At 40.7% G+C, this 23004-nt stretch overlaps 1 protein-coding gene across 1 annotated transcript in view; it reads left to right on the plus strand.

The window, feature by feature from the left end:
• The window catches only part of LOC126263492 (nodal modulator 3), a 172565-nt gene that overhangs the window by 62218 nt on the left and 87343 nt on the right, over nt 1–23004 (plus strand). The window contains exons 5-7 of the mRNA XM_049960588.1: nt 81–329; nt 14366–14534; nt 18357–18648. Coding sequence (XP_049816545.1) covers nt 81–329; nt 14366–14534; nt 18357–18648 — 710 coding nt within the window. The remainder of the gene's footprint in view (nt 1–80; nt 330–14365; nt 14535–18356; nt 18649–23004) is intronic.

Raw genomic sequence — 23004 nt, forward strand, 5'->3', positions numbered from 1 at the left:
GTGTGTGTAAGAATTCTTCTTTACACTTATTTTTAATCAAAGTATCTGCAAATGTGTCATTTACATTTTATGTGTTGCAGGGAAAACCTCCTCCAGCAGTTACTGATTGTAATAAGTCTCCTCTGCCTGGCTTCCGGTCATCATCTACACCACTATGTCATGTTACTTCAGATGATCATGGCACATTTCTCTTTCCATCCATACCACCAGGCAAATATAGAGTGGTTCCTCACTATGAGGGTCCACACAGCATAAAATTTGATGTACGACCTATACATGTTGACTTCACTGTTTCCCATGACAGTCTCAAAATTAAGAAACCATTTCAGGTAATGAAATTTATAAAAGAAATTTACATATTCCAGAAAAATGTTTGTACTGCAATATAAAAGCAAACAATAAGTGTTTCATGTAAAATAGAAGTTACTTGCATAATGTGTACAAGAGTTTTTGTTTGTGGTTGTACAAAGACTATGTGTCTGGCATTTCTTTCATCAGCAGATTAATTCAGCTGTCATGGTAACCTCTTTTCTTTTTCCTTCCTTCCTTTCTTTCTTTCTTTTTTGTGTAATGGCTATATTTTTAGGTGTTTTACTACTATTGTTTATTTATTTATTTATTTATTTATTTATTGTTACTTGCAGTGCAAATTGTATGTATGAACTTATCATTCAAATAACAGAAATTCCAGTAGAGAACAAAACATAAAATAGAGAATAGACAATCACTTATCTACAGTCAAATGATGCAAGTTGAAACACATAACAGCTTATAATTTTACTTACTCATGAGTTACTATCCTTTGTCGAGTTTCTGTACACACTCTTACACATACAACCTCACAGATCTTTAAATACATCCATCTACAGTCACAGCTGAGGCTTGATGCATTTGATTGTTTGGCTGTGTAAGGGTGTATACTTGAACTGGAGAAAGACCAGTTACTTAAAATATATGTGAAAATTGTGCTTTTAATTTTGGCTCCTTGTTGTATTACGTACCCACAGTACTCTTTGTAATGGCTCCTTCTGGTTTCTTCTCTTCTGATTAAAAGTCAAGTGGATCACCAAGATCACTAGCTTTCTTTCATGGGTAGATTAGAGCTGTCCTCCATCTGCCTGCAATCAGAGCTAATCTGTTCACCTTTTGCATGCCTACTACACTCAACATAATTGATTTACACATCCTGATATTTGTCTGATGCTGCAGCTTTTCTCTTTCGATACATTATGTCCAGAGAGCCTATAGTGTGCACCATGAGCATATCTTTCATTATCACAATCATCAGTGACATGGAAAACATCAACCTCATGTTACAGTATGCAAATGACACTAAACTGAGGCTGTTAATGGGACCATACCTCAATATTTCTGTACAGCCCACAAAAATCAATGAAAATGGGTAACATTTTTCAGTTTAATTGATGTGTGTTCATATGATAAATATGCTTGAATACCTCAGCATATCTATCAAACAATGGAAAATCCAAGATGGATATGACAATATTATGAAAAGTAGTTTCTACTCGCCGTATAGCAGAGGTACTGAGTTGCAGATAGGAACAACAAGAAGCCCTTCAGAAAGTAAGCTTTAGGCCAACAAAAGCTTCATAGGAAATAGACATCACACACACACACACACACACACACACACACACACACACACACACACACACACATACATACAAAACAGAAGTAACTCTCACACACATGACCACAGTATCTGGCTGCCGAGGCCAGACAACAAGCAACAGTGCATGATGGGAACATCAACCAGGTGGTGGGGGTGAGGAGGCGGCTGGGATTGGGAGGGGGAGGGACAGTAATGTACAGATGGGGGACAATGAAGTGCTGCTTATGAAAACATAGAGGGACATGATGGAGAGAGAACAGGGCAGCTACGTGCAGTTAGATGGATGGAGCGAGGGGGTGGGGGAGTGGGAAAGGAGAGAAGCAAAGAGACTGTGGGTACATTGGTGGAAAGAGGGCTTTGTACTGCTGGAGTGTGAGCAGGGAAGGGGATAGGTGGGTGTGGGACAGACTAACATAGTTTGAGGCCAGGGGGGTTACAGTAACATAGGATATATTGCAGGGAGAGTTCTCTCATGTTCAATTCAGAAAAGCTGGTGCTGGTGGCAAGGATCCAGAAGGTGCAGGCTGTGAAGCAGTCATTGGAATGAAGAACATCATGTTGGGCGGCTTGCTCTGTGACTGGGTGATCCAGTTGTTTCTTGGCCACTTGTCAGTGGCCATTCATTTGGAAAGACAGTGTGTAGATTGTCATGGCCTTGCAGGTTAGCTTGTAGATCACATCATGGGTAGCTATGCTTTTAATCAGATAGGTGATGGTAGTGACCGGACTGGAGGAGGTGATGGTGGGACAGCCCTTGCACCTAGGTTTACTAGAGGGATATGAGCCATGAGGCAAGGAGTTGGGAGCAGTGATTGTATAGGGCTGGATGAGGATATTGTATAGATTCAGTGGGCAGTGGAATACCACTATGGAAGGTGTGGGAAGGATAGTGTGTCCTCATATCGGGACGATGACAGGTAGTCGAAATCCTGGCAGAGAACGTGGTTCAGTTGCTCCTGCCCTGGGTGGTACTGACTCACGAGAGAAATGCTCTTCTGCTTCCAAATAGTGGGATTTTGGGATGTGGGAGGTGACTGGAGAAATAAGGCATAGGAGATCTGTTTTTGTACAAGGTTGGGAAGATAATTACAGTCTGTAAAAGCCTCAGTGAGACGCATAGTATATTTTGAAAGGGTCTGCTCATCACTACAGATGCAACAACCATGGTAGCTAAGCTGTATAGAAGGGACTTCTTGTTATGGAATAGGTGGCAGCTGTCGAAGTGAAGGTATTGCTGGTGGTTTGTTGGGTTGAGGAGGACCAGGTGAAGTGAATGGAGTAGAAGGTATTGAGGTTCTGGAGGATGTGGATAGGGTGTCCTCACCTATGATCCAGATCATGGAGATGTCATCAGTGAATCTGAACCAGGCGAGTGGTTTAGGATTCCGGGTGGTTAGAAAGGATTCCTCTAGATAGCCCATGAATATGTAGGCATAGGATGGTCCCGTGTGGGTGTTCATAGGCATACTTCGCATTTGTTTGTAAGTGATGACTTTAAAGGAGAAATAATTTTGGGTGAGGATATAGTTGGCATGGCGACTAGGAAGAGGATTGCAAGTTTGGAACCATTGGACATAGCAAAAGATTGTGTTCACTAGCAGCAAGGCCATGCTGTTAGTGCAATGGAAGTTGGCACCAGTAGTGACAAGCAAGGTGTGATGTGGTAAAGAAGAGTCACTGTGGAGAGTCAGTGAAGATTATGGTTGGTATCTTTTATATAGGAGGGTAGTTTGTGGGTAATAGGCTGGAGGTATTGGTCTGTGAGAGCAGTGATTCTCTCAGTGGGAACTCTGTATCCGGCTCTAATGGGGCGTCCATGGTGGCTGGGTTTATGGACCCTAGGAAGCATGTAGAATGGTAGAGATGAGTAGAGAGATGGATTTTGGGGAGAGGTTCTAGGATGGGGTGAGGGATTTGAGGAGAGGCTGGAGACTGATGCCATTCCAGAAACCCAGGATCTTCTCTTTCAAAGGTATCACCTACAAACAAATCTGGGTTGCAGCTATAGGTATCCGCATGGCACCATCCTAAGCCAACCTGTTCATGGGCTATCTAGAGGAATCCTTCCTAAGTGATTACTCTAGGGATATACTACAAGCCCCTACAAATTGCTCACACAGGGATCGTGAGGATAAAGTTAGAATAATTACTGCAAGCAAAGAGCCATTCAGACAATTATTCTTCCCACACTCCATACATAAATGGAACAGGAAGAAACCCTAATAACAGGTACAATGGAACATACTCTCTGCCATGCACCTTAAAAGTGTTTGCAGAAAATAGATGTAGATGTACATGTAAAAACATCCAGAATCGCAAAACCCTCACCTGATTCAGATTCTCTGGTGAGATCTTCATGTTCTGGATTGAGGGTGAGGACATCCTATCCACATTCCCCCAGAACTTCAACACCTCGCCCATTCACTCCACCTGATCTTACTCAACACAACAAGCCACCTTCCTCGATGTGACCTCCACCTCAAAGATGGCTACATCAGTCCTCCATCCATATCAAACCTACCAACCACCAGCAATACTTCCACTTCCAACGGCCACTATCCATTCCATATCAAGAAGTCATTCCATATAGCCTAATCACTTGTGACCATTGCCTTTGTAGTGACGAGTGATCCCTCTCGAAATATACCAAGCATCTCACTGAGGCCTTCACAGACTGTAATTACTCTCCTAGCCTTGAACAAAAACAGGCCTTCCATGCCTTAGCTCTCCAGCCACTCACCAGTACCCAAAGTCTCAACGTCCAGCTACAGAGGAGTATTCCCTCAGTACCACCTAGAACTGGAGCAACTGAATCACATTCTCCACCAGGATTTCGGGTGTTTTTCGTCATGCCCTGAAATGAGGAATATCCTACCCACTATCCTTCCCACCCCTGACAGCAGTATTCCACCACCCACTGAACCTACCAAATATCCTCACCCATCTCTACTCAACCCCTGCTCCCAATTTTTCACGGCTCGTATCCCTGTAATAAACCTGCAAGACCTGTCCCATACATCCTCCCACCACTGCCTACTCCACTCTGGTCTAGCATCGCCTATCCCATCAAAGGCAAGGCTACCTGTGAAACCAGTAATGTGATCTACAATCTAAGCTGCAACCACTGTGCTGCATTCAATGTGGGCATGATAACCAACAAGCTGTCTGTCCGCATGAATGGCCACCAACAAACTGTGGCCAAGAAACAGTTGGGCCACTCAACTGTAGACCTTGCCACCCAGCACAATGTTCTTCATTTCAATGACTGCTTCACAGCTTGTGCCATCAGGATCTTTCCCACCAACACTGGCTTTTCTGAATTGCATGTGTGGGAACTCTCACAGCAAGATATCCAACATTCCTGTAACCCTCCTGGCCTCAACCTTCATTAATTATGGTCCTTACTCATCTAGCCCTTTCCCTGTTCCCATTCCATCACAACACAGCCCTTTATTCTGCAAATGCACCCACAGTCTTTCTGCTTCTCTCCTTCTTTTGTTACCCTCCCCCTCCCCCACACCTCCCCCTGCCCTCCATCTAACTTTATGACTGCACCCAACTATCCTACCCACTCCCCAACTGCCGGCCAAAGTGGCCGTGCGGTTAAAGGCGCTGCAGTCTGGAACCGCAAGACCGCTACGGTCGCAGGTTCGAATCCTGCCTCGGGCATGGATGTTTGTGATGTCCTTAGGTTAGTTAGGTTTAACTAGTTCTAAGTTCTAGGGGACTAATGACCTCAGAAGTTGAGTCCCATAGTGCTCAGAGCCATTTGAACCATTTTGAACCACTCCCCAACTCATCCCTGTATGCTCCCACAGGCAGCACTTTATTGTCTCCCACCCCTACCCTGCTATGCCTCCTCCACCCTCTCCCAGACTCCTGCTTATTTCCACCACCTGGTTGCTTCTTCCATCGTGCGCTGTTGCTCGCAGTCTGGCCTCAGCAGCCAGAGTCCTTAGTCATTAGTCATGTGTATATGATTTCCATATTTTGTGTGTGTGTGTGTGTGTGTGTGTGTGTGTGTGTGTGTGTGTGTGTGTGTGTTTTGACTAATTCCGATGAATGTCTTGCTGACCGAAAACTTACTTTCCGACTGTCTGGCTGTTGTGCCTATCTGTTGTGCTCCACTATGTGATGAGTACAAACTATCCTTTTCATAATACTGTCAGGATATACCTTATGAACCAGTTCTTTCTTATGTGTAGGGGTTTGCCCATAGATGTGTTTTCTAAAGTGTTTTATCTAATTTTTGTTTCCATTTATTATTTCCTGTGTACTCATTGTGTGACTACGTCTAAAATACCTCTGCACCAGAATGTAGACCCCCACTCCAAACCCTAGACAGAGATGCAACATGTACTAGAAAATTATTTTCACGTCATATATTATGGTAGTGAAAATTTCAGTTAAGCTGAAACTGGTTTCCATTACTAAACACAAATAACATTAAAGAGCTAATGTACGAGAAAATGAGTATAAGAAGTCCAAGTATTTTTGTATGTTTAATTAGGAATCCACAGGATTTTTGGTTCTCTTCATTTTGCTGCACAATTATCACTAATTGTCATTGAATAGCTTAATATGTTCTTTTTGTCAACATAATTTAATTAGGTAGACAAAAGTCTACCCACCAAGGGCGACAGGAGAGCACACGCTTAAAAAATGGTTTTATGGATGCAGACTTTTGGAGTCAGTGGCACCTTCTTCTGGCAGAAGGGTTGAAGGGGAAGGAAGAGGACTAGAGAGGTTTAGGAAAAGGGGTAGAGTTTGAAAAAAAAATCTTCCAAAACCTCAAGTCGGGGAGATTTATTGAATGGGATGAGAAGGAAAGATTGATTGTTGAGGATTGCACCAGATGAGATAGGAAAACCCAAGAGCTTAAAGGTGGAAGACATGGTAATATTAAAGACAGAATTTACTGCTAAAATGTTGTGCATGAGTTAATAAGAATGAAAAGATAAGTGCATTGTGTGGAACAGAGGTGGGACGGGGATGGTGCAAAAGTTGGACAGGTCAGAAAATCAAAGATGTAGAAAACTAAAACAGAATGAAGAAAATAATGCTTACTGTGTAGAAATGCTGAGACAAAGAAATTAATGTAAATTAATGCCAGGTGGGTGGTGAGAACCAACGGCATGTTGTAGTGCTAACTCCCACCTGCAGAGTTCTGAGATACCTGTGTCTGGGGGAAGAACCCAGATGGCACACGTGCTGAAACAGACACTGAGGTCATGACTAGCATGCTCTGCAACATGATATTGTGTGTTATCAAGGTACACCCTTTGCTTATGCCCGTTCATCGTAACTGATAACCTAGTGGTGCTCATGCCGATGTAAAGGGCTGAACAGTGTTTACATAACAGCTGGTATATGACATGTGCCATTTTACAGATGGCTCTCCCTTTGATAGTATATGTTTTGTTAGTTACAAGGCTGGTATAGCTGGTGTTCGGAGGATGCATAGGGCAAGTCGTACAACGGGGATGACCACAGGGGTAGGAGGCGTAATGTAGGGAGATGTTACAGAAGGAGCGTAGGGTCTGACAAGAATATGACAGAGTTTGGGAGGGCAACAAAAAACTATGCTAGCTGTGGTGGATAAAATCTCAGACAGAATGGATCTCATTACAGGGCATGATCAACGCCTGCAACCCATAGTACAAAGATTTCCCTTCTATATTAAAGACACCAACCATTTCCTAGATCATCTGAAATATGTGCCCGTCTCACTCCCACCATACACCTTGCTTGTCACCATTGATGCTACCTCCCTCTATTCCGACATCGCCCATGTTCATGGTCTGTCTGCTGCTGAACATTTCCGCGGTCAGTGCCCACCTGATCCCACATCTGTGACATCCTTCCTGCTCATGTTAATCAACTTCATACTTAACAACAAATCTTCAACTTTGAGGGGCAGACAGATCAGAGGTGTGGCCGTGGGGACCAGGGTGGCTCTTTCCTATGCCAATCTTTTCATGGGTCGCTTTGAGGGGGCATTTCTGAGATCCATAAGCCTGCACAGTCTGGTTTGGTTTAAATACATTGAGGACATCATTGTCATATGGACTCATTGTGAGGTTGACCTATTAGAATTTCTGGAATCTCTAAATACATTCTCCCATTTAAATTTCGCATGGTCCTATTTTGAATGCCTTGCCACTTTCTTTGATGTTGATCTCATCCTCTCTGAAGGCCAGCTACACATTTCTGTTCACATTAAACCTACTAACAGACAACAGTAAGTACATTTTGACAGGTACCATACTTTCCATCTCAGACATTACCTCCCATTTAGGTTTGACATTCGAGACAAACATGTTTGTTCGGATGCAGAGTCTTTACAGCAATATACCACCCTTCTCACCTTAGCCTTCACTGGCCATAGTTACCCCACCAATCTAGTTTAGAAGCAGATTTCCCAGGCCATCACATCCAATCCTGGTACTGATGATCCCTCCAGGAAACAACTTCGGAGCACATAACTTGTCACTCACTATTATCCTGGTATTGGATGTATTAATTAGCTACTTCGACAGGACCATGGCTTCCAAAGATCATAACCTGATATGAGATTCATTCTGTCTGAGATTTTACCCAGCACTCCCAGAACAGCTTTTCGTCACCCCCTCCAGTATCTGCAATATCCTTGTCAGACCATATGCTCCTTCTGCAACCATCTGCCTACTCTATGGCTCCTACCCTGTGACCATGTCCACTGTAAGTCTTGCCCTATGCACCCTCCTACCACCACCTATACCATCCTTGTAACTGCCAAAACATATACTATCAAAGGCAGAGCCACCTATGAAATGATGCTTGTCACATACCAGCTGTTATGTAAGCACTGTTCAGCCTTTTTACATCAGCATGACTACCGCCAAGTTATCAACTAGGATGAATGGGCATAGGCAGAGGGTGTATGCTGGCAACACGCAATATCCTGTTGCAGAGCGTGCTCTACAATATGACAGTCATGACCTCGGTGCCTGTTTCACCACATAAGCCGTATGGATTCTTACCCCAGACACCAGTTTCTCAAAACTCTGCAGGTGGAAACTAGCACTACAACATGCCATTGGTTCTCACCACCTGCCTGGCCATAATTTACATTAATTTCTTCTGTCTCAACACTTCTCAGTAAGTACTCCATTCTTCACTCCATTTTAGTTTTCTGCATCTTTCGCTGTCCCCATCCGACCTCTGTTACATACAATTCACTTAGCTTTTCACCCTTATTAACTTGTGCATGATATTTTAGCACTAATCTCTGTCTTGCATATTACCCTGTTTTCCACCTTTAAGCTCTCAGGTTTTCAGATCTTCTCCAGTGCAGCCCCTGCAATGAGTCCTTCCTTTCCATCCTGCCCATTAAGTCTCCCCCAACCTGGAGTTCTAGGTAACTTTTCTGAACTCCACCTCTTTTCCTAAACCTCTCCAGTCCTTTTCCTTCACTCCTGTTATGTCCCTTCAACCCTTCTGCTGGAAGCAGGAGCCACTGGCTCTGAAAGCTGGCTTATGTAAAACCTTTTATTATTTATGTATTCTCGTACTGTCACTTGGTGAGCAGATTTTTTTACCTATCCAATTTCATTAATGTGTACTTTATTTACCTTAGTTGCATTGCCCCAAAACATAATTACACGAGACGGCACTGAGTGGGAAAAAAAATGGTTGCACCTTTTCCTTCAAGTCAGCACAATGAAAGATACATATTTCAGAGTGCACAACATGGCAAAACAAGCTTCTGGAAAAGTGCATCTACACATTGACTCCATTTTTGCTTATTTCCCTCTTGGATTAGTGTTGGCAAATCGAAAAAAGGGTAGATAAATTTAAAAGTGAGCACCCTTTGTATAAAACTCAAATCTGCTGATGTAGTGAAACATATTTTAGTTGTTCCTTGATTTGATACTGTATTTTTTAGCTCTACTGACTATTATACATGGGTTAACAAACTGTTATGCAAATCTCTAGTGATGAGACGACAAGTGACATAACCCAAATATTTCAGGAGTTACAAAGATATTTTCATACTTTGATAAATTGTTTTGGAGATTACTCTTCTGTTGCTGATGAACTTCACAATTCTGATAGTGTAATGGCAGATAATTTCACTTGATTGGAAGTGGAGGAGACAGTACCTACAGCATAAAACAAGGAGTCTGATAGATCAGATGAAGTAAATCTAGAAATGAACAAAGTACTTACAGAGATCAGGCATCAAAAGCTGTACAGAATTTTTAACAAATTTTGAAAGAAAATACAGTACTTACTCATGACTGGAAGCGGGAAATGAGTGACAAAAAGAAGAATCACAGTGTTGTAACTCTTTAACCTAGGGACTAAAAATGTATGAATCAGGACAAAATAAAAAAAAGTCATTTGAATTTACACTGGAATAGTAGGAATGTATTTTAGATCTTGAGTAGTGAGTATTCACCTCTCTTTTTTTTCTGTGACCATGTACCAGGCAGGCATGTGAGTGAGTATCTGAGGCACAAGTAAGTTCCTCATAACACCTAGAGCTGTGTACATGTTGAAAATATTGGGTGAGGTTGTTTTGAAACACAATGGAGTCCAACAAGAAATTTGTTCACCACTACTTCTTCTTCGTTTCATAATTTGTTGTTGTTGTTGTTGTTGTTGTTGTGGTCTTCAGTCCAGAGACTGGTTTGATGCAGCTCTCCATGCTACCCTATCCTGTGCAAGCCTCTTCATCTCAAGGTAACTACTGCAACTTACATTCTTCTGAATCTGCTTAGTGTATTCATCTCTTGGTCTCCCTCTACAATTTTTACCCTCCGCGCTTACCTCCAATACTAAATTGGTGATCCTTTGATGCCCCAGAACGTGTCCTACCAACTGATCCCTTCTTCTAGTCAAGTTGTACCACAAATTTATCTTCTCCCCAATTCTATTCAGTACCTCCCCATTAGTTATGTGATCTACCCATCTAATCTTCATCATTCTTTTGTAGCACCACATTTTGAAAGCTTCTATTCTATTCCTGTCTAAACTATTTATCGTCCATGTTTTGCTTCCATACATGGCTACACTCCATACAAATACTTTCAGAAAAGACTTTCTGACACTTAAATCTATACTCATTGTTAGCAAATTTCTCTTCTTCAGAAACGCTTTCCTTGCCATTGTAAGCCTACATTTTATATCCTCTCTCTACTTCGACCATCATCAGTTATTTTGCTCCCCAAATAGAAAAACTCATCTACTACTTTAAGTGTCTCATTTCCTTATCTAATTCTCTCAGCATCACGTGATTTAATTTGGCTATATTCCATTATTCTCATTTTGCTTTTGTTGATGTTCATTTTATATCCACCTCTCGAGACACTGTCCATTCCGTTCAACTGCTCTTCCAGGTCCTTTACTGCCTCTGATAGAATTACAATGCCATCGGCAAACCTCAAAGGTTTCTCTCTCTCTCTCTCTCTCTCTCTCCCTCCCTCTCCCTCTCCCTCTCCCTCTCCCTCTCCCTCTCCCTCTCCCTCTCCCTCTCCCTCTCCCTCTCCCTCTCCCTCCATGGATTTTAATTCCTACTCCAAATGCTTGCTCAGTATCCAGATTGAATAACATCGGAGATAGGCTACAACCCTGTCTTACTCTCTTCTCAACCACTGTTTCCCTTTCATACCCCTCGACTCTTATAACTGCTATCTGGTTTCTGTAGAAATTGTAAATAGCCTTTCGCTCCCTGTATTTGACTCCCAGCCACCTTCAAAATTTGAAAAAGAGTATTCCAGTTAACATTTTCATAAGCTTTCTTTAAATCTACAAATGCTAGAATTGTAGGTTTACCTTTCCTTAATCTATCTTTTAAGATAAGTCACAGGGTCAGTATTGCCTCATGTGTTCCAACCTTTCTTCGAAATTCAAACTGATTCCCTGGGATCAGCTTCTACCAGTTTTTCCATTCGTCTGTAAAGAATTTATGTTACTATTTTGCAGCCATGACTTATTAAAGTGATAGTTCAATATTTTTTACATACGTCAACATGTGGTTTCTTTGGGATTTGAATTATTATATTCTTGTAGTCTGAGGGTATTTTGCCTGTCTCCTACATCTTGCTCAGCAGGTGGTAGAGTTTTGTCATAGCTGGCTCTCCTGAGGCTATCAGTAGTTCTTAAGGAATGGTGTCTACTCCCAGGGCCTTTTTTTGACTTAGGTCTTTCAGTGCTCTCTCAAATTCTTCATGCAATATCATATCTCCCATTTCATCTTCATGTACGTCCTTTCCTATTTCCATAATATTGCCCTCAAGTACATCGCTCTTGTATAGACCCTCTATGTACTCCTTCCACCTTTCTGCTTTCCCTTCTTTGCTTAGGACTGGTTTTCCATCTGAGCTCGTGATATTCATATAGGTGGTTCTCTTTTCTCCAATAGTCTTTTTAATTTTCCTGCAGGCAATATCTATTTCTGAGATGAGTGTCTTCCTTTTCACCTGTTTCATTTACTGCATGTTTATATTTTCTTCTTTCATCAATTAAATTCAATCTCTCTTCTGTTACCCAATGATTTCTACTAGCCAATGTCTTTTTATGTACTTGATCCTCTGCTGCCTTCACTATTTCCTCTCTCAAAGCTACCCATTCTTCTTCTACTGTATTTTTTTCCCCTGATCTTGTCAACTGTTACCTAATGCTGTCTCTGAAACTCTCTACAACCTCTGGTTCCTCCAGTTTATCCAGCAGTTTCTTCTGTTAATCTACAGTTCATAACCAATAAATTGTGGTCAGAATCCACATCTGCCCCTGGAAATGTCTTACAATTTATAACCTGGTTCCTAAATCTCTGTCTTACCATTATTTTATCTATCTGAAATCTTCTAGTGTCTCTAGGCCTCTTCTACATATACAGCCTTCTTTCATGATTCTTAAACCAAGTTTTAGCTATGATTAAGTTATGCTCTGTGCAAAATTCTATGAGGTGGTTTCCTCTTTCATTCCTTACCCCCAATCCATATTCACCTACTACTTTTCCTTCTCTTCCTTTCCCTACTATCGAATTCCAGTCCCCCATGACTATTAAATTTGTCTCTCCCTTAACTATCTGAACAATTTCTTTTATTGTATCATTCTTCAATCTCTTCATCATCTGCAGAGGTAGTTGGCATATAAACTTGTACTACTGTGGTAGGCGTGGACTTCGTGTCTGTCTTGGCTACAATAATGCGGTCAGTATGCTGTTCATAGTAGTTCATCCGCACTCCTCCTGCATCACCCCTATTTGATTTTGTATTTATAATAACCCTTTATTCACTTGACCAGAAGTCTTGTTCCTCATGCCACTGAACTTCACTAATTCTGATTATATCTAACTTTAATGTATTCCTTTCCCTTTTTAAATTTTCTAACATACCTGTCCGATTAAGAGATCTGACATTCCACGCTCCAATCTGTAGAACGCCAGTTTTCTTTCTCCGCCCAGAGATCCGAATGGGGGATTATTTTACCTGGAGAATATTTTACCCAAGAGGGTGCCATCATCATTTAACCATACAGTAAAACTGCATGCCCTCAGGAAAAATTATGGCTGTAGTTTTCCCTTGCTTTCAGCTGTTAGCAGTACGAGCACAGCAAGGCTGTTTTGGTTAATGTTACAAGGCCAAATCAGTCAATTATAAAGACTGTTGCCCCTGCAACTACTGAAAAGGCTGCTGCCCCTCTTCAGGAACCATAATGTTTCTCTGGCCTCTCAACAGATACCCTTCTGTTGTGGTTGCACCTACAGTACAGCTATCTGTATTTCTGGGGCACGCAAGTCTCCCCACCAACGGCAAGGTCCATGGTTCATGGCGGGGGGAGTCTTTCGAAATTTAAGAAGTGGGGGAAAGAAGAAGAAAAGACTCAGCAACTAACCACAGTTTTTGCTGGTAGTGTATTGGTTTGTAGCAAGATAGAAGTTGAGTTCAAACCAAACTATATTTTTGTCTGGAAGAATTCATGAAAATGTATACTAAATCTGGAAAAAATACTACATTAAGTTTGCAGTTAAGGAGGAAATCTCCAGGAGTCCATCTAAAAATTGAAGATGAGGAGATATATATATAGTGGCCAACTTGTAGTACTTTTTAGCTACACTATATATCAAGAAATTGGAAACAGAATACAAAAAATTTCTGAGATCTACCATACGGTATGTTAGGTACTCTGAATATTTCAACAAACTTCTAGGAATTTCCTTTACAGAACATATTTCAAATCCATGCTAACATTTGGACTAGAAGTAGCAGTATTTGCTAAAACATGTAAGAACTATCTTCAGGCATCAAATAAGAAGTTCCTCTGTATTTGTCTAAAGAAAACAAAAATAGATATTTTATGGAACAAGGAAATCTAATTTTGTTAGGATTGGGAAGAAGCCTGCTGGAGACTTTTGAACTGAAACGATTGAAGTGGTACAAATATGTAAAGAGGCTTGCTCCCCTCATGACGCCTCTGGCATGCTTCCATCAAAATGTTGCAGGAAGGAGACCAAGAGAAGGATGCTCACATGACAACTGAGAGAAAAAGATTCTTAAGGCCTCTAAATTGAAGGTGTTAGTTGTTCAAAGATAAATGAGCAAGACAAGAACCAGAAGCGTTGGAGGGAGGTTTATTTACACTGCACCTCTGTGTGTGTGTGTGTGTGTGTGTGTGTGTGTGTGTGTGTGTCCACAAGCATGTGCAATGTATAGTTTCATAAAAATCTTTTTCTATTTTTTGCAGGTTAAAGGTTTCAGTGTAAGTGGAAAGCTTTTGCTTGGACCAGATGGTAAAGGCATAGAGGGAGCTACTATACTTTTGGATGGGTCCATCAGAAGTGTTACGAAATCGGATGGATCATATCACTTAGAAAACATGCAGGCAGGAACATACAAACTCCAGGTTGTTGCAAGTGAGTTTACAGATAGCTCCACAGTTAAAATCTAGTTGTTATAGTGCATTTCAAATTGGTTTTATGTGACTGACCATGAGCACTTATTACGAAGAAGTGGGTCTGCTTGTCAGACGGCATTGTAACGTGTCAACAGTAATCTCAGTGGGGATGGGATGAGGACTGGAGCATACCCATTTAGTTTTATTCATATGTATGTCATTGAGCCACCTGATTATGGACTTTACTTTATGAACAACAGAACTTTCATATTGGACATCTAAATTGTCAGTTCCAAAGTGCTGCCAAAGTATGGGTAAAAGAGAACCGTCATTCTTTTAGCATTCATACTTCAAGGAACTAAAGCTGTTGGATCAAGACCAGAAAATATGAAAAGAGCGCAAACTATAATGTAGCTTTTGTCCAAATTAAGAGTAAAATCACTTATTCACTTACTTTACTTTCTGTAGGGATGTACATCTTGACAGGTTGACACAGTGTGCAGTGTAATTATTTTCCTGTTAATCTAGAACCACCAGTAATGTTTTTGCACATCTGTAATTAATTTTGAGAGTTCATTTTCTTGTTTCTTTTTCCTTTTTCTTTTAGTACAGTTTGCCAATAAAATCCGAGCGTGAACAAATCTCAGTGAATGATGTGAGTATTTATATTACTCAAGCTGCAAAGCAAAATTCTGCAGGTCTGGTTTCTTATAACCAATACGAGTGTATAGCCTTCCACAGCTAGTGTCAGCTTGAATAAAATCCTCTTTGGTGTCAGGCAGTTTCATTATGAACACTAAAACAACAATAGAACCAAAAGGTTGACCATCCTTGTAGTGGCCCTTTTCCGGATGTCAAAACTATTGGGTTCTGGGGATGGTCTTCTTTATTTGTACTGTCTTATTTCAGTTATCGGGTGACAATCATAGTAACATTACTTTATTTCACTGGATTACGAGGTCTGTTCAAAAAGTTTCGGAACATTTGTAATTTCATGCCAATGGTGTTTTGAAGCAAAATGCGGTTGACATCCTAGCACACTCGTGTGGTTAATGTAACTGCTGGAAGTTTCATTGTTGTTTGAATGTTAGTTATTGTTCAGTGATGTATTGAATAAAACATTGTGTCACACAGTTTGCAAATTTTGAGCTGGCAGAGTTAGAGGAACAATGTGTCTGCATTAAATTTTATGTGAAACTCAAGAAAACCTGACTGTCCAAGATATTGCAGAAGAATGTACCATATCAGTTAAATCATGTCATGAAATCCTGACACAGCATCTTTGAATGCATCATGTTGTTACCAAGTTTGTCCCGCAGCTCATGAGTTAAGTCCAGAAAGACCTTTGTTAAAAAATGACAAAATTCCTCCAGCTGTATTAAGGTGTTGGTTTTATTGGCGACTAGTTTCGATGTTGTTACATCATCATCTTCAGGCCCATACTTGTTGACAGCAACCGTATGTGTCTAACGCTAGTAGTAAGTGGTGAGATAGGCATGTTCCATGCAGAAGGCAGGTAGTAAATGATCAGTTACTACCTGCCTTCCGCATGGAAGTCGATAAAAAGCTGAAGGATGCCAAAACGTCCAGCATCATGTAGGAAAATCCAGGATCAATCTCAATGTCATTGTAGTCGGTGAATTTCAGCTTTTTCGCGAATGTGCTCGCGAACGTAGTCTAGTGTTCAGCCGTGTGCTGGTTCCCTTTGAATTTCCTTGACCTCTCAATCGATCTATGGTCTCTCCCTGGTTTTCTTGGCATTTTAGTCGCACTTGTCACACGTGTGCTTCAGGGGTGGATTCTAAACACTTTTACAGATCCAAAAATGAAATTTAAAAAAAAATTGATTTTTTTTTAACCAAAATATAGTAAACCTCCCCTTAAGAAGATACTGCTCCTGGGTACAACCTGCCAAATCACTGTTGCTTACCTGATAGTCACTTATTGCAGTAGCACAGACTTCCTCTCTGAAGAAGGAACTAACAATTGTGAAAGCTAGGTAATGGTATTCCTACTTTTAAATGAATTATTGGCAGTACTTGAAATTTTGTATGCAGAAGGAAAGCCAGTGGCCAGCTATTTTGTCTCTTTGTAATTTTACAGTTTTTTTTCAAGTGAACTGTCCTTTTAATACAGTCACTGAATTCTTTTAAATTATGTCCTAAGGTATGTTCTAAGTTGTCAAACTTAATGCACTGATGTTTCTCTGCATTTGTCATCTCTGATATCTAATAAAAATTGGATGAACATAACGTTACTTCAGATGATCACCTCACAGTAAGGGAAATCATATTGTGACTTTACCACTGTCATATATGACATTCATTTTCATAAGGAACTATGTGCAGGAATATCTTCCTGAAAAAAAATATAATCCATAGTTATTATGTCTCCAATACATCATTATTATTTTTTTTTTTTTTTTTTTTTCAAGATGCAATTTTTCCATATGAAGTGATCAGAGGAATTGGCTAAAGATTTTTTATTTTATTTTATTTTTTCCCAAAATTGATGTTACACACAAAGGTACAGAATTTTATAGTGATTGAATGAAGAGTAGACAATAGAGAAAAAACAGTTTTCATGCATGAGCAATGCAGTACAAGATCGCACTGGAAGCACCAGAAATGTCTTTCTTTGCCTGCTGGGCATACCTACATCTTCTCATGTAAACTTTAGACTATCTCGTAGTAAATATCATAAGTGATTCATCTTCTAGGTTGTGCTGAATCTGAAGAAACTTATTGTAAATTAGCTTATGCACATTAATATGTAGACCCACCATCATGGGCCTTCATTGTTTTCCATGAAAGCCCACTATCATACTGGAATCTTCCAATAATTATTCATAATTAATCTGATTGACTGAGCGATGTGGCATAGTGGTTAGTACACTCGACTCATATTCAGAAGGGTGACAGCTCAAACCCACATCAGGCCATCTTGATTTAGGTTTCCTGTGATTTCCCTAAATCGCTTCAGGCAAATGCCAGGATTGTTCCTTTGAAAGGTCACAGCCGACTTCCTTCCCCATCCTTTCCTAATCTGATGGGACCAATGACCTCACTGTTTGGTCTCCTCCCCACCAACCAACCAACCAACCAACCAATCTTAGTCTGAATTTTGGTGCTTTCAAGCAGAATGCAAACAGAAGGTCATGATCAGATCAACAGCATTCAACAGAATTAAATAAAGAAACTTGAGTAGTAATGGAGAATTTCTTTCACTTCCTTGTTGTCCACAAATCATCCCCCCCCCCCCTCCCCCGTTTCAGTCTACTGGTCTAAACAATACGCCATTCCCCCTGGTGTGTGGAAAGAGGCCCAAGAAATATCCACATCTCCTAGACAAAAAGTGAAGGTGGTACAGTTGTCTTGAAAATAAATCGTGGAAGTAGTGAGTTTTGCCACTTTCATTAAATGTGGTCGATAGAAAATGGTAAAACACTAACAGTAGTGAAGTTATTTTGGTGTAAAAGCAACAGCTCATCAAATAGTAGAGGCAATAACTCATTGACGAGCAAGACTGATGTTTTGGTATATTATTCCAAAGTCTGACAACAGGAAAAGTTCGAGAACTTATGTTCCCAAGAGACCCAGACAGGGGCTGGAAACTTTAGAAGAAAATGATGATGACTCTGAAAGTCTAAGAGTTAAGGCAGATTTGCAAAGGTATATAGCCAAAGAGATGCAATTTGTATCTGCATTTTTTCGTTGTGATATAAACTAGTTACACTTTTAATTGTTTGTCAAGTATGATGGTCTGGATTGAGCTTGTCTCACTAGCCCTTAAAAATCAAGCATCTATAAGAGTTTTACCCATTATTTATTTTATTTTACAGGTGATATGCAATTCCAGGATACACCTGTCAAGATAACGCCTAATACACCACAGCTGGCAGATATATATCCTTCTGCTTTCAAGGTTTGTGGTAGTATAACTCCTCACCACTTAACAACTGGTGTTACGGAAAGAGGCCCAAGAAATATCCTCATCTCCAAGAAAGGAAGTGAAAGTGAAAAAATTACCTTGAAGTTAAACCATGGAAGTGGCGAGTTTTGCCACTTTCTTGCCCCTGGAAAATACGAGGCTAGTGTGCAAGTGACAGAAGAGGAGAAAAATCGTGGATTACAGTAAGTGTTAATAGAATATAACACACCAAAAAAATGATCATAATGAAGATACAAGCACTGTCCATTAGAAAGGACATAGACCCACATTTATTCACATATCCTATAGATCATACCTGTAATTATAATCCCTTGCTGTGAGTGGAACCTGTCAGTATTTTTATCATTCCATCTATGAATAGAATAAAACATAAATGTAGAATACATTTTTGTCAGGTGATTTTGCCAGTATGTTAGGCAACAGCATATGAAATTCAGGTTACACAAGCTTTGTATTGATTTTTTGTTGATAATAGTTTGATTTCCTAAGTAGGCTGACTAATATCATTTTTACACTTACAAATTCATCCGCACCCTTCCTATGTTCATTCCAAACTAAACATCCTTCATGGGGAGATGAAATAAGACTGTTTAGCAATAGAGAATAACTAAGCTTTTTCAGTTTATTAAATGTGGTTGATAAAAAAAATTATTAAATATGCTTGATAAAAAATAATAAAGTAAAGTAAAGGTAACCACCCACCAAATAGTGGAGGCACATAAACAACACTGAAAATTTTGCTAACTTTAGGACCAATACTTTTCCACAAGCAAGAGTACACAAACACTCTCTGTCTCTCTCTCTCTCTCACACACACACACGCACACTACACAGAAAGGGAAAAGGAAGTGGATGAAGATGAGATGGAGGATGTGATACTCTGAGAAGAATTTGACAAGGCACTGAGAGACATAAGTTCAAACAAGACACATGGGATAGATGACATTGCTTCAAAATTTTTAAGACTCTTGGGAGATCCAACAATGACAATACTGTTCCACCTGCTGTGCAGGATACATGATACAGCCGAAATTCCCATAGCCTTCAAGAAGAATGTAATATCCCAGTATTAAAGAAGACAGGTGTGAGTATTACTGAAGCATTATTGCTGTAAGTCATGACCGCAAAATACTTAATTGAATTATTTACAGAAAAATGGAAAGGAAGTAGGAACACACTAGGCAATACTAACCTTATGACTTATCATAGATTATAGATTGAAGAAAGGTAAACCTACATGTAAACCTACATTTATAATTTGTGAATTTGAAACAATACACTATTTGAAATCTTGAAATTGTTGGTGATTTAATGCAGGTGTTGAAAGGTTATTTAAACTTATACAGAAACCAGGCTGCTGTTAGAAGATCAGAGGACGTAAAAGGGAGGCAGTAGCTCAGAAAGGAGAGAGTCAGATTTGTAGCCTAAAATCCATATTGTTCAATTTGTTCACGGAGAAAGCAGTAATGGAAACCAGGGAGAAATTTGGAAAAGACATTAAATGTTAGGAAAAAGAAATAAAAAGAAAACTTAGTTTGCCGATGGCACGTAATCGTATCTGAGAGAGCACACGACTTGGTAGATGAGGTGAATAGAATGGATAGATGGTTCAAATGGCTCTGAGCACTATGGGACTCAACTGCTGAGGTCATTATTCCCCTAGAACTTAGAACTAGTTAAACCTAACTAACCTAAGGACATCACAAACATCCACGCCCGAGGCAGGATTCGAACCTGCGACCGTAGCGGTCTTGCGGTTCCAGACTGCAGCGCCTTTAACCGCACGGCCACTTCGGCCAGCCAGAATGGATAGAGCTGAAAAAAAAAAGGAGGTTATAAGATGATAAATAAAAATAATACCAGCATAACGGAATGCAATCATCTTAAATAAGGTGATGCAAAGATAATTAAATTAAGGAATGACACTAAAAGTATAAGGGATGTTCAAAAAGAAACAAGCTGGAGTCTGGAAAGTGCAAACCAGTGACAGGAAGGTAATATCATGGCAAGTATAACGATGTGTGGTTCTGACCAGAGCGTGGAAGTTCACAACCAGTCGCTAGATGGCACATGTGCATGTCACGTGACTATACAGAGTTAGCAGCAGCATGCATCAGTCGTCCAGCACTGCCAGTCGCATTGCAAACAGTGATGCGGAGGCATCCACAGAAGAGCAAAGAGGTGTTGTGTGTTTTGCGACAGTGGAAGGTGTAGGAGGAACGGACATTCATCGACAAATGTCACAAGTGTATGGCAAACAATGCATGTCCCTTGCAAAGATCAAGGCATGGCACAAGTGCTTCAGGGAAGGATGGGTGTCATTATCTAATGATGCATGGTCTAGAGCACCACACTGGTTTACCAATGAAATCATCCAGCTGGTGGATGCACTCATTACCTAGGACCGCCGAATGATAGTGAAAGCAATAGCTGCCATGGTCAGATTCAGCATCAGAAGTGTTCACACCATCATGAAGGAACGACTACACATGCGCAAACTGTGTGTCCAATGGGGGCCCCACAGTCTAAAGCCACACCAGGAAGCATGTCAAATGGCCCACTGTCTTGCTCATCTGCTGCACTATGCTCTGGAAGGGAATGCATTCCTGGCATGAGTGGTGGCTGGAGATGACTCATGGTGTCATCACTTCGAACCAGAATCAAAACGACGAAGTCTCCAGTGGAAGCATCCAGGGTCATCACTACCACGAGAAAAAGCCAAGGCTACCCACACGAGTGCAGGAAAGGTTATGCTGACATTCTTCTTTGACCAAAATGGCCCCCTTCTGATTCACTTCCTGAAGCATGGGACAACAGTGAATGCCCAGCGTTACTCACAAACCTTGACCACCCTTCGCCAAGCGATCAAATCAAAATGTCCAGGCAATCTCACCTGTGGGATCATGTTACTCCATGACAATTCAAGGCTTCATACAGTCAACACAGTCACAGCACTCCTGCAGAAATTAAAATGGGAGGTTCTCGGCCACCCTCCATACAGTCAGGACCTCTCTCCCTGTGAATACACCATTTTTGGTCCCCTTAAAAAGGCTCTGAGGGGCAAACAAGTCAGCTGTACATGTGGAACTGGTTAATGTCGAAGCCCTGGGAATTTTATGAGGCGGCCATTCACTGCCCACTGTGGTGGGACAAGGGACAAGTATCTCAACAGCCAGAGTCAATACTTCTAACAAACAGATACTGGTTTCTGTAATTATGCCTCTGGCTCATTTCTTTTTAAACACCCCTTATAATATATGAATTTTGCTGTTTGGGAAGCAAATTAACTGACAGCAGCAGAGGTAAAGGAGATATAAAATGCAGACTTGATATTGGAGGAGAACCTTTTTTGAAGAAAAGAAATTTGTTAATGTCAAACATAAATTTAAGCGTTAAAAAGTCTTGTCTGAAACTATTTGTCTTGAGTGGACCAATATATTGAAGTGAGACACAGACAACAAACATTACAGGCAAGAAAATAGAAGCTTATAAAATGTGATGCTACAGAAGATTGATGAAGATTATATGGGCTGAATGTGTAAGTAATGAAGATGTACTGAGTCAAACCAGGGAGAAAAGGAATTTATGACGCTTCAGTGTAAAAGAAGGAATAGATTGATAGGACACGTCCTGAAGTGTTACAGAATAATTTGCTTGGGAATGGGGAAAATTATATAGATGAATTTTGCTATTTGAGAGGCAAATTAACTGATAGCAGCAGAGGTAAATAAATTGCAGACTTGCTAATGCTCAACAGTTTCTGCACCCTTTCTTATCACCTCCTCCTAATTAATGTCCACTCACCCTCATTGTGCACTGCTGTGTGCCAACACACCCACTGGTCTTCTCTCCTTCTCTGCTCCTCTCCTTTTCTGCCCCTGCCCCCCTTCCCAACCCGGAGCATCCTGACAGCACAGAGCATTCTTGTACTGCCACCTAGGCCGTGCATGCTCCATGAGACAACATTGACTCCCCGCAACTGTAACCTACTATCCCTCCCCTTACCATGCCCCACTTTGGATTGCTGCTTCTGCTCGATGTGATACAGTTTCCTTCTGGCTGGAGGTGTTGGAGACAGTGATCGTGTGCATGTGAAGTGTGCTCGTTTGTGTGAATGAGTGAGTGTGTTTCTTTTCCTTTCTGATGAAAGGTTTGACTGTAAGCTCAGTGTGTAAGTCTTTTTGTTGTGCCTGTCTGCAACTCAGTTGTGTCATCTTCACGATGAGTAGCAGTCTATCCTTTACATAACATTTTTGATATTCCAATGTGGACTTTCCATTGTTTCATTTCTCCTTTGTTATACACAAGATGTACATCTGACGCAATCAGCTGCTTTCAGCCTCTATGCCCATTTTCAGGATATAAATATGTACATATAACCCAGGAAAATGTACTTAAAGTCCTATTACATGTATACCTGTACACAATTATATCATCTGATCTGAAACTTGTTTAGCAGTAAATAGTGTCTTTCTGCACTGAATCACTTTTGCACACTTTTCATGTGTTGCATGTGTGCCTCTAGGTCAGAAATCCTT

Source organism: Schistocerca nitens, chromosome 1 (genome assembly GCF_023898315.1).
Source record: "Schistocerca nitens isolate TAMUIC-IGC-003100 chromosome 1, iqSchNite1.1, whole genome shotgun sequence".
Classification (NCBI taxonomy): domain Eukaryota; kingdom Metazoa; phylum Arthropoda; class Insecta; order Orthoptera; family Acrididae; genus Schistocerca; species Schistocerca nitens.